Source organism: Acanthisitta chloris, unplaced genomic scaffold (assembly GCF_000695815.1).
Source record: "Acanthisitta chloris isolate BGI_N310 unplaced genomic scaffold, ASM69581v1 scaffold15450, whole genome shotgun sequence".
Lineage (NCBI taxonomy): Eukaryota > Metazoa > Chordata > Aves > Passeriformes > Acanthisittidae > Acanthisitta > Acanthisitta chloris.
In genome coordinates, this window is record NW_008653503.1 from 120,060 (window position 1) to 132,109 (window position 12,050).

The 12,050-nt window shown below is 34.0% G+C and overlaps 1 protein-coding gene across 1 annotated transcript in view; it reads right to left on the reverse strand.

The window, feature by feature from the left end:
* DPY19L1 (dpy-19-like 1 (C. elegans)) overlaps window positions 1–12,050 on the reverse strand; it is a 43,778-nt gene that overhangs the window by 12,926 nt on the left and 18,802 nt on the right. Inside the window, exons 9-16 of the mRNA XM_009081420.1 lie at window positions 10,800–10,891; window positions 9,275–9,374; window positions 7,894–7,971; window positions 6,100–6,186; window positions 4,572–4,631; window positions 2,046–2,126; window positions 1,187–1,288; window positions 406–477 (exon numbers count right to left, since the gene is read on the reverse strand). Coding sequence (XP_009079668.1) covers window positions 406–477; window positions 1,187–1,288; window positions 2,046–2,126; window positions 4,572–4,631; window positions 6,100–6,186; window positions 7,894–7,971; window positions 9,275–9,374; window positions 10,800–10,891 — 672 coding nt within the window. The remainder of the gene's footprint in view (window positions 1–405; window positions 478–1,186; window positions 1,289–2,045; window positions 2,127–4,571; window positions 4,632–6,099; window positions 6,187–7,893; window positions 7,972–9,274; window positions 9,375–10,799; window positions 10,892–12,050) is intronic.

Here is a 12,050-nt window from a genome sequence, read left to right on the forward strand (position 1 = left end):
AAGGACTACACCCCATGGAAACGACAAATGCTGGCCCAGTTTTCAAAGAACTACAGGCAGTGGAAGGGACCCACTGAGCCTGGGAGTGAGGGGAAGGTATTTTTAGTTTTGTTTTTGATTCTCATAATCCTACTCTATTTTTAATTCACAACAAATTAAACCGATCTTCCTCGGTTCAAGTCTGCTGTGCTCAAGACAGTAAATCAGAAAGTGATCCCCCTGTACTGATCTTGACTCATCAGACTTAGAACAGGGAATGGGAGCACAGTTTGGCAGGGACCTGGCATCCAGCCAAGGTTAACTCACTACACCAACTTCTTCCCATCTCAAAATAAATAGTGAACCCTTTAAAAAACCTGAAAAATAAATTCAAGGTAAAGGTGATTCACTAAATCAATCACTTACCCTTTTGATGATTACTCCAAAGACCACCAGAACAACTGGTAATAGCAGAGTCTTTGTGTATCTTACTGGAGTCTATAACAGAGATCAACTGCATTAATTGCCTTCCATTCACCAGTACTTACTTCAACAGTCATTTTAAAGAAAATAATACAAGGAGTTCTTCCTTGAGTAAAATCCAAATCTAAACTCCACCCAGCAACCATACTAGAGGTAATAATACTAGGACCATCAGTAAATTATTTCCAGTTCTTTGGCAAGCCACCCAAAGACTAGAAGTAAATTGTATCTCATCTGGATTTGAGTACCACGTGTTTAGTAATCTATAAACATTCTAAATGCGTATCGGCATAATGATGAAGCCAAAAAGTCTACTAATGCCACATTATAAAGCTTCAATGCTGCTCCATAGTCTAAACCTACTATCTAAGGTCGTTGCAGCTCTCAGTACATATTCCATACACTCACAACCAATTGCTGAGAGTCACATAAAATCTTAAGTTTGCAGAACTGTAACCTTTCATTTATCCCTGAGCAAGCATTTCTTTCATTCAGGCAAGTACACTTCTTACATCCCAAATCAAAACAGTATTTTGGGTTTAGTTCATTCAAATGCAATAAAACCACTTAAATTTAGCTTTAGTTCATTAATTTCTCTTTTCACAAGTATGCACTTGAACTTATGATGGCAGTAGGAGGTGATGCTTCTCAGATGATTTTAGTTACAAATGAAGATAGAGCAAGAGTTTCCCTCTTCCATAATCATATATTTTGACTAAATTACCTCTTTTTCCATGAAGTCAAACTCAGCAGCACAGGTATACATTAATGTATCAAAATCCTTGTAGCCAATAAATTTAGATTTCAATATGTTTCCTATATGAGCCTGGGAGGATACACAGGAAAAAAGCCAAAACACATAGTAAGCAAAATCCATCCTGTTTTCCACAACAAAGTAATTTAAACATATATAAGCAATATTTTTAATTAGAACAGTTTATATAATTTGAAATATTGTTACAGGAGCACCAAAAATCTAATTCCAGTGTATTAAATGACATCTTTGAGTGTAACACAGACTGGATGGTGCTAAACAAAGAGCAGAAAACAGCAGAAAAAAGGGCATTACCATTGCAATTGGATTCAACAACTGTACAGTTTTGCACACTCATTTTTAGATATGAGCTTCCCATCTTTTACCCCTTGATATGTATCTGCAGAGAGGACTTTAACAGCAGCATAAAGGGGCTGAAGTAAAGCAAGAAGACCTTGTTACAACAAGTATTTCGAAACTATTCAAAAAATTAGCTTCAGATAAGAGTGAACCAGGAAACTGAGCAAATAAAGAAAAGGTGTAGGTAGAAGATATTAAAAATAAACAAAGCTCTATAAATCCACATTTTAAAACAAACACATAGAGCATTTACTGACTCAAAAGTAAAGATATTTGTCTTTTCACAAACTTTGTTAATAACATCTCAAAGTGATAATACATAATGAAAGAGAAAGCAAACATAAAATCTCTTTCCCATTTATGCAAAACAAATATTGGAACTTCAGGAAAGTATATCAAGATGTCAAAATATTAAAAATTATAAAATTTTTGAAATACACCAACCAGGTACTCTGATAAGAAAACTTACATCATCAGCTATGCCAAACACAAAAGAAGTCAGGTATTTCAAGATGACTGTCCCAAATAACCAGGCACATCCTTCAATGACCTTAAAAATATATTTAGAATGAAATAAACATGTCTTAAACTTTTACAGAAAAATATTTTTAAAAAGGCTTATTAAATTTAGCTGCTACTTGCAAATGCTCCTCCGTTATCACCCATAATTGCAGTAATTTCTAACCAATGACACTTTCCAAATTTCAATATTGGGCAGTTTTAAGTTTTTTCATGTTTTCTGTTACAGTTGAAATAATCTTCTGCAACTGATTTACATTATAGCTGTACTGTTGCACATGAAACTGTAGCAGAGGAGGTACCAAAGTTAACTTTAAAATGGGGCAGCCTAAGTGTCAGTTCCATCTGTTTTGCATACACCAGTGCATAGGGATTATTTTCCAACAAGAGCCTCTCCGTATTATCTGGTTGCCCTACTCTGGTAATTCAAACCTTTGGAAGAATTTACTGATTTATAGCACAGACTCAAGATAATCCCAAATTAGAATGTGAAGGAAAGATAAACAAATTATGTACAATGCCTACTTTTAGTTACATACCAAGTTTATCCCTGCACCAGAAAGGTTAAATTCTTGGCAGTGTAGCTTAATCTCTCTAATTCTTTATAAAACTGGATCAACTGATAGGACGACCTGGCTCAGTATCTAGTATTTGAGACTCACAGCAGATGCTTTCAGAGAAAATTCAAACAAAATACAAACTGATCTTTGCCCTAATGTAACCAGGGTTTTTATGTGACAATGCGTTGCATCCAATCATCTCATTTAATGCCTGCTAAGAAACCTAAATACCTAGGGGGTATCCTAAACCTTTTCTGAATGCCTCTAGATTTTTTTTGCTTCCACAAAGCTTCCACTTCTATTCACCGGCTTTGTTATATTTATCTTTCTTTTACAAGATGTAGAATTCTAACATTTTAAAATCTCAGCTATTTAGTGAATCCACATTTATAAGTATCTTCATTACTTAAATTTGATGGTAGTAGATTTTGTGGGAAGGCATTCTAGTTTTTTATTTTTTTTTAAGTAAGACATATTGACTGAGAGTCCATGCAATATTTAGGATGCTACATATGAATTTACAAAATAAAAAAATATTTCTGCTTTGTTTACAGTTTCTACTCCATGATTTCCATCATGTATTTTCCTTTTTTGTGCCTGCTTAGTAACGAATTGATGTGTTCAGAGAACTTTCTATAAGAATACCAGGATTTCCGCGCTAAGTGGCAAGGCCTTATTTAGGACCAATTATTTTATATACAAATTTAGGGTGATGGTTGTCTTCTATTGAAAATTTACCATTTAATCCCACCCTTTGTTTCTTACCTTCTAACATTCACACCTTATCCCAGGGAGTTTAATTTCTTTTATAGTTCCAATTAGGTAACTTCTCCAAAAGGTTTCTAAAATTCGAGTTCATTACATTCACCCACACACCTTTATCTACATCCTTCACAGAAATCAAACACATCTGCAAGGAATTACTTCCTTTCACAGAGGCTGTACTGGACGTATCTCATTATACAGAACGTACGTACAGCTTAACAACTTCACCACAGTACAAGTTTCTATTCTTTTACAAAAAAGACATAGTCTTCAGTTTCACCAATGCCTTGGATCTCTTTTTTAAAAAACTGACATGAGATTTGCCTACACTCTGATTTTCCCTAGTACCACAGCTAACTACACTGGCAGGCATGTACACATGCACTGCAGTTTGCTGTAAATATTTTAATTCCTTTCTATTCTAATTCCTTTTTAGTAACAATATGAATTCCATCCAGTTTTGCTAACAGGTTACTCTCCTTTCAATAAGAATCCTATGCCAGGCATAGTCTCAGTATGCTCCCATTTCAGGTGTTGTTACAAGCTAATGTTATGCCTCAAGCAGCAAGTTGCTTCTCATGTTTTCTACAGTTATGTTTTATTCCTAATAGTTCTCTGAGTGTCCTCCCTGTTTGGACTTCTATTGCCCTCAAACCCCACCCACCACACTCCCTATGGTGTTTTACTCCAACTTGCTTCCTTACGGAACTTTAAGTTGTTGCTATAAAAATATCCTAAAAATTATAAAGGACACATTTGAGTGAATATCTAGTATCCATCTAATCTTAATCTCCATTTATACAGGCACTGTTAGCCTTTTACTTGCCTTTTCTAAACTGTCCTTTATTTTAAAGGGATTTGCGGACAGATCTTAGGTTTTGTAAATATGAAGTTGGTGACGTAAAATTAAACCTGTTGCCCTTTGAAGGCCATTTCAGTTTTCTGATACAAATATATGCTTATACTCTTTTTTTTTTCTTCAGTAATTTAAGATTAGTTGCTAGACACATTATTCAAGAGAGTAGCTCAGCTATATTTCTTGATTTTCAATTATTAGAAACTGAACCAGAACCTATTTCTGTATTTCACTAAAACAAACAAAAACAAGTCACTATTCTTCTCTGAAATTCAAAATATATGAAATTCCTTACCCAGATATAGACTTCTCTTCTGCTGCTTTTCAAGACTTTTGGACTCAATTCAAGAATTACCTAGTAATAAAATGAATGCATATTTTCAGGTAACATGTAGTAAGAAGATAGTCTGGTACCCTGGATTAGGGTTTTTTTTCCCTGTTTGGCAAGCATCTATTACACCACACATCTATTTATTTTAAAAACTTCCATAATTAATACAACCTGAAATATGAATATATAATCCTATGATTTCATCCTACACTGGCAGAAAAAGCCAATTATAAACACTCTTACTGCAGTTTGTAAACAATTAATGGAAGACTACTCTTCCCCTTAACAAGTAAGATTCTGTATTATACAGTTCTAAGCTTCTTGATATCCAAGCCAATGGAAACTGAATAAAGACTGTTTCTGTGAATGACAAGAAACATCCGAAGCAATAAATAAATTACTGGCACTATAAGACAAACAATTCTCAAACAAGGCAACAGAATGTGGAAGGTCGTAGGAGTTATTTGTATTTTTCTGTTTCACATTACGTTCCTCATTTTATGACACAGCGAAGACTCATTTTAAGCTAGTTTGATGAACATAATTAAGAAAACCTGAGAACGAACTTAAAAGCTTCCAGAAACCCAGTCCATATGTGAGACTGAGGCCATTATAAGCATCCAAATAATAGACAAACAATAACTATTTTTTCCAAAACAGAAAATAGGCAAGGAACTCATCATAGCTGTATTTACTATATAATTACAAAAGCAGCTACTAGAAACCAGAACAGATTTATACCAAGCAAACTATACTACAGCAAATACATAAACAAGGCAGTTTATTGTCAGCATAAGTGAGAAATTACCACTCTTTGGCTGATGGACAGAATACAAACAAACACAAAAAGAGACAAAAATAACCACAAATAAAGATGATTTGTAATAAGATGAATAGATCTGTTCACACCATCTTATCTCCTATTTCCTATGTATATAAATCCCTTAAGAGAAATTATATAAAACTGAAAGAGTTTGGAGGTTGTTTTCTTACTTAAGGAAAAACTAAGCTAATGAACAATAAGATGACGGGTCTTCAGTGAAGAAAAATTTACTAATGGCAGCATGATTCAGCAGTTTCAAATAGTTTTAAACCACTGTTATATATGTTTTAGTCATTTATTCTGCATTAGCAGATTCACTATCTATAAGGAAGCATTTAACTGAAAACCCTCCTCGTTCATGTTCTTGTTTTACAATTACTCTGGTCAAAAATACAGACATGGTAAATTGCGTATTTTTATAAAAATAAGAGAGCTATTAAAAAAGAAGAACTAAATTTCTCTATGAAGAAGTTTTGGTGCGAAAACATGATTTTTAAAATTAGTATTCACCCATTCACCAGATATCTTTAAGGTCTAATTTTGTTTTTCATGTGAAAGATTTCTCATCTGTCTGGTAATGCAGCAGTTTCACATTTCACATCAATACATATATAACAGAACAGCACTGCAGTCTTAGCATGCCATAGGAATTTTTTTTAAACAACTTACCGAGATAACTACTAAAGATGCGGCGTAATATGATGTCAGTAACATTGAATTACCGAACATCAGAATAAAACACACTATAAGAGATACCTGAAAGAAGAAAATAAAAATAATTGAATTTAAAATAGAAAAGGTAAGAATTACCCAACTATAGAAATTACCTTGTGTCAACAGCTTTAAATTTAAAGACACCTATTTCACAGTAACTGCAAGCTTGATACACGGGTTTATAGATTTGTTCTGAAAATACTGATTATAAGAACTTAATGGCAACAGGTAGCCAAGTAGACATCATTATGTTAATTTATATTTTAAAAGTACTTAAGGTCAAAAAGACCTGATCATAGGACTAAATCACCTTATGTCATAGAACTGCCACATTTCTGAAGTTATTTCTAACAATCTTTTTTTCGAGTTATTGTATTAGTTCTCCATCCTGTTTGTTATCTTTCAAAATCCTGGACAAACATAAAAATATTGAATAAAATGTTTGTTGTATTCTTTCTTCCTAACTGACAAGCATATATTTAAAATACAATCATCACCAAAGTCAAGGAAGCAGAACTCTGACTGCATGATCATGTGCACCTAAATGTATGAGTTTGAAAGTCAAGGCAGAAATATAGCTTTTATCCACCACCCTGATCTCCTACTGTGCTTTCTTTTTTTAATAGAAAGCAATCTGAATTACATTTTCTAGCTTGGAGAAAAATCAATGAGCAAGCTCTGTTTTCTTTTATACACAGGAGTAAAGAAAAACAACATAGTTATTTGCAGAGTTTTCTACTCCACTCCTCGCATAGTTAAGACTTTCATATTCCACAGAAAAAGGGAAGGCAGGGTGAAAAGGCAAAAACTGAAAACACTACAGACCAGAGACTGGCAGTTTACCCAGACTCATTAAGCTTTCTCTGTAATACAACATGATTGCTTATCTTTCTGAAAATAGGCTATTTACAACACTTCAGCACCAAAATTACAGTATAGCTATTGACATAAGCCAAAAGGCTTCAGTATTTCATCCTTCTTCTGTCAAAAAACCTTCCGAACAGATATGTTCATTTGCAAATTTTCCTGGTAAATCTGACTAGAAACACATATTTGGTGTCCTGGGTTTATACGAGAAATGAATTGCATAGAACTTACTACAGTGTTTAGTCAACCGTTTATAGTATTTCACAATGTTTGAAAATATATGAAATACAATTTAGTTTCTTTCCTGAGGTAAATATTCTCTTTTTACCCACTGAGTTAGCATAGCATACTTTTAGAAAAAAAATATTTTTAAAGGCAATCATATTTCTTTAAACAAGTAGTTTTCAAAACTCAATTTTAGGTGAAGTTCTTCTCCTTCAAGATAAAGAGGCTATTCTCTAATTTGACTTCATAATACCTCATTGATTCGTTCTGCTATCCTGTGGCATGAGATAAATGCTGCCATTTCAGCTCCTAGTTGCTCATGCTCTATTACTGGGTATGTTTTCTAGTCTGTTGTTTAAGACAATATCTATAAGTCCATGGAATGAATTGAGACAGAAAGGAGACACAAGTATTTCTACAAATCTTTGAAGCTAATAGTTTTTCTGGAGATCAAAAATTCCTTTGTGCCACAGGGATCCTAGCTTCTGACACCTTCATATAAATGTACATAAGACCAAAGATTCAAATCCAGGCCCCTCCCTTATTGTATCATCTTTTCAACCATCTTGCAACCAAGGAAAACGCTGCAAACAAATGGTCTCCTTTGATGTTTTGACCTGTTTGAGGGTATTTAAGTGGGGGTTTTTAAAGTATTACCATATGAGCAGATAGTATCTTCTGTAACTTGCAGGAGTCAATATAACCCATAATACACACTGCAAATAACGAGGCTATCTAGAATCAAAAGTGAAAGAGAAGTTAAAATAATTTGCACTGGTGTACTCTTACCAGCAGAATACACAATCATGCAAAAAAAAAAAAAGGTATTTCAAACAATCATTAACTTTTACTGCTATTTTTTTGCTAAGTAAGTACTTAGGCACTTCGTAATGGTTTCTTTTGAGGAACCTCTTGTGGTGTAATGAATAACAATTACCATATAGAATTGAATATTTAAGAAATAAGTATTCAGTTTTATAAAAATGCAAGTCACCAAAAATACAGCACTAACACATTACCTTTCACCCTTAGATTTAAAACAAGATAAACAAACAAACAAAAAACCAAACTACACACACAAAAATAACCCCAAAACACTCTGATTAATTAACTTCTACTTTTCAGCAAACTATGGAAACATCCATGATTTGCTGCCGAGGAAAGTAAAATTCATTGATTCATTGATTATGCAGCTTGTTAAAAGTCACATGGGAAATTAATGAAATTATTAAGTGAACCTGTAATTTCAGATTTCAGGCCCAGTATCTTAAACAGGTTTTAGAGATGAATTTCTCACAATATTTTACAAAATTTATTGGCTTCCTCTTCTGCAGTTAGAAAACTTGCATACCACAGCATACATTGATTTTTCAAAGCTATCAACTCAAACCAAGCAACATCTGCTTCAAGTAAGACAGACATGTGAAAAGGTATAGAGACAGATGAATTTCAGCCATCAGGCGACATTTCAGTCGATTCAAACACTAACAAAGTGTGCTGTACGACAGTATCCTCCTTCTCATATTAGCATTCACTATGTTTCAACACTAACTCAAGTTGCCTCAACTGTATGAAGGCTCAGTAAGATTACTGCACTACTCATAAGCTCATCAAAATTAACTAGGAAATCATGCGAAATCATGCCAGGTATTACATGCCATGCAAACACTGCTCTATTTAAATATTTAGAACAGCCTATAGAGATGCAACATCAATGCTTTTTTTAATTTTTCTACTTCAAAATATAACATTTTTTGTTGCTCTAATCTACTGATCTAGGACTGGAGGGTTTTTAAGGGAAAAGTAATTTTTTTAGTCCTGGAAATGGAATACTGAGTGGTGCAAATGGTCAACTTTTAAACCTAAGACTGGAAAAATATCAATGAGATAAATGGTGAGAATCTTTCCTAAAAGCAAGAGCGAAAACTGCCTAAAAGGAAAGCACCAGTATTGTTGTGGAGTCAATGGTCATCTATACAAAGCAGCCAATTTGCCCAGATTAGACAAAGGGGCTATTTAAAGGTGAATATGGGCTTACCTGAGTTAGAAGAACGAACTGAGCAAACTGCCAGGGAAGCATGAAAAAGATATTAGAAACACACAGTGCAATCAAGCTTCCTGTATTAATATTCGGAATCCTTGGGAGAAAGAGACAGAATAGGCATCAGTAAGTACAATTACACAGGTGTTTGCATATAATTGAAAAGTACAATAGAAAATGTAAAGAAAACACAGTTACCTTGGAAGTTAGCTAGCAATACTGATCAACTACAAATAACACTGCTCAAGTAAATTTAATATCCATTTCTCATGAGTTTCCATGACAACAGTTCTGATGCTTCATGTTTCTTAACTACTTGGTAAGTAACTTATTACCAAACAAGTCTTCTCCTGCCTGCATGCAATACAGCAGGCCAAACTATGTCACTTGCAGTGGTTCACCACCTTCTGACAACTCTATAGTCAGGACACAACCATCTCCATTTCAGCTGGAACCACAACTATACTCAGAACAGTCTGCATTTGAAAGTGATTTAACTCCTCTCTCTCACATTTCTTCCATATTTACTTTCTGCAGCTTTCTGCTAGCAATGTTTCAGGGAAGGAGACAATGACAAACACATGAAATTCATCTGTAACTGAAACCAGCCCATTCTCCATGTCCTCAAATGGGTTATATATTTAAATCCATGTTAGCTTCAAGTTCAATTCAGAAACATGTCATGTTTCAAATTTCACTAAATTCTAGGCAGTATATATCTTTTCCTCACCTAAAAAGCACAAGTTAGTGACAAGCACGAAATATTTTTGATTTAAACATCAGTAACTATGAATCAGTATGACCTAATAAAAGAAAATCTGTGGTTATAAGTACTAAATTCAGCTAAATCATAAATACACTGCAAATCTGATGCAATGTTGTTGGTGGAAAAGCCCTCAAGCATGAACAATCATGCTTATTCCAAAACAGAGGCAAGACAGTAACACAATCATGCTGCAAGCCAGAAAGAACCATGGAAAAGCAGGGCTAACAAACTCAAAAGCAACCCTGAATTAATGTAATTAGACTGCTCTAAATCACTGAACTAGTTAATTAGTCATAGAAAACTGCAAGGACATACTAGTTTATGGGTGCCTATAGCATCCTCTGTTGCAAAGCATAGGCTTAGTCTAAGTGCAACCAACATACCACTCTCCAAGAGGGACAAAACCAATTGATGAAGTATCAGCTTGTTTCTCATGGGAAGGAAGGGACATCAACCAAAAATTCTGATTTTTAGTTTAGATACGTATTTGCCAACACAGTAATTCTGATTGTTATGTTAATCATGTCTTCGAGTTGCAAAGTTTTTCCTTTTAATAAGTGAGTTATATGACTGCAGTTCTACTGGTGCAGCGTCTGCAATGTAACAGCCACAGGAAAGTTTCTATGTTAATGATATCATTGCTAAAGCACACAGAGGCACTTAAATAAATATTTAAATAAATACATTTAAATAAATGTCCTGTGACAATCAATTTTTTAAAACATTGTAAAGAGCTAAGTATAAATTGAGAGGTACCTGAGAATATAGGTCAAAAGCAACATCTGCACCACAAGGAACGGGTATGAGAAACTTTCACGAAGAGGTGGAGTCCACATGACACGAGTGCACTAAAAATAAGAGCTGGGTTAGATGATAACATTCGCTGATAAATTTCCATAAAATCATGTATTTGTATTTCAAAATGAATGAGCAGAGATACTTCACTAAAGCAAAAAACAAGCTATATGAGATTTTGCTCAGAAACTTAGAAAAATAAACCAGGAAGCAGAAAAGAGGAGGGAAAATGAAGTGGCTCCCAGACTTGAGATCTGAAGCACTGTTTAATCAAAATAGATCACTGCTTTTCCAAAATTAAATGCAGCAGCTAGAGAACATCCAAGAAAAAAAGCCAAGATAGCAGCTGTTTGTCCTCACTTCTGCAGAAATGATCAACTCTTTCAGGTAACTACAATTCTCAAATTCAGGCAGTGACTTCCACACTTATAGATGGAGGTGGTGTGTGGGGAGAGGATCTGAAGGACAAACTAATATACTCCTCATTATGCTAAAGTTCTCTGGGTTATACACATTTCACATTTCTAATAGCAAAAGCGCATAAAGTATAAAATCTGAAGCTGCCCTAAAAACAGGCCAGTAAAACTGAACGCATGAAATTAAGCTCTTACACAGCTTATGCTAACTTCTATATTTCACTGTTTAACACTAATAAAGCAAAGCATAATACAATGAAGTCAAGTGAATAGCTTTTTCATTAATTTCCTAATTAATTGGGTTCATGGCAAATAAATAATGGGTCTCATGGCAAATGGCTCAGCTACAACTGTCATCTCCAATGTTTATATTCAGTTTTTTATTAAGTGCTTGAAGATGGCACTGACCATCAAAAAAAAAATTACAACTTTAGAGGACAACTCTGACATGCAGAAAAAATGCGTTCAAAAATGGCTTTCAATGGATTTGCACTAAAAATTAGAAGGAGGTTCTTTACAACTGCAGGACGAAAACATAATTCATCTTAACATGGATAGTAGTTAATCTATGAAAAGCTTATAGGATGTTGATGCCAGGATGGTCCTTTTCCTTTGTTTCCTATAGTCTTAAAACAATTTTTAAAAATACTGTTTTACCAAATAAGTGACTATAATCAACAATATATGGTTCATTGCTTATTGACTTGCTATTTCACAAATATGTTAAATTACAAGTGTAAAATAAATGTGTAGAAATAGTGTAAAATAAATACAAAGTACAGAAACTCATCACATT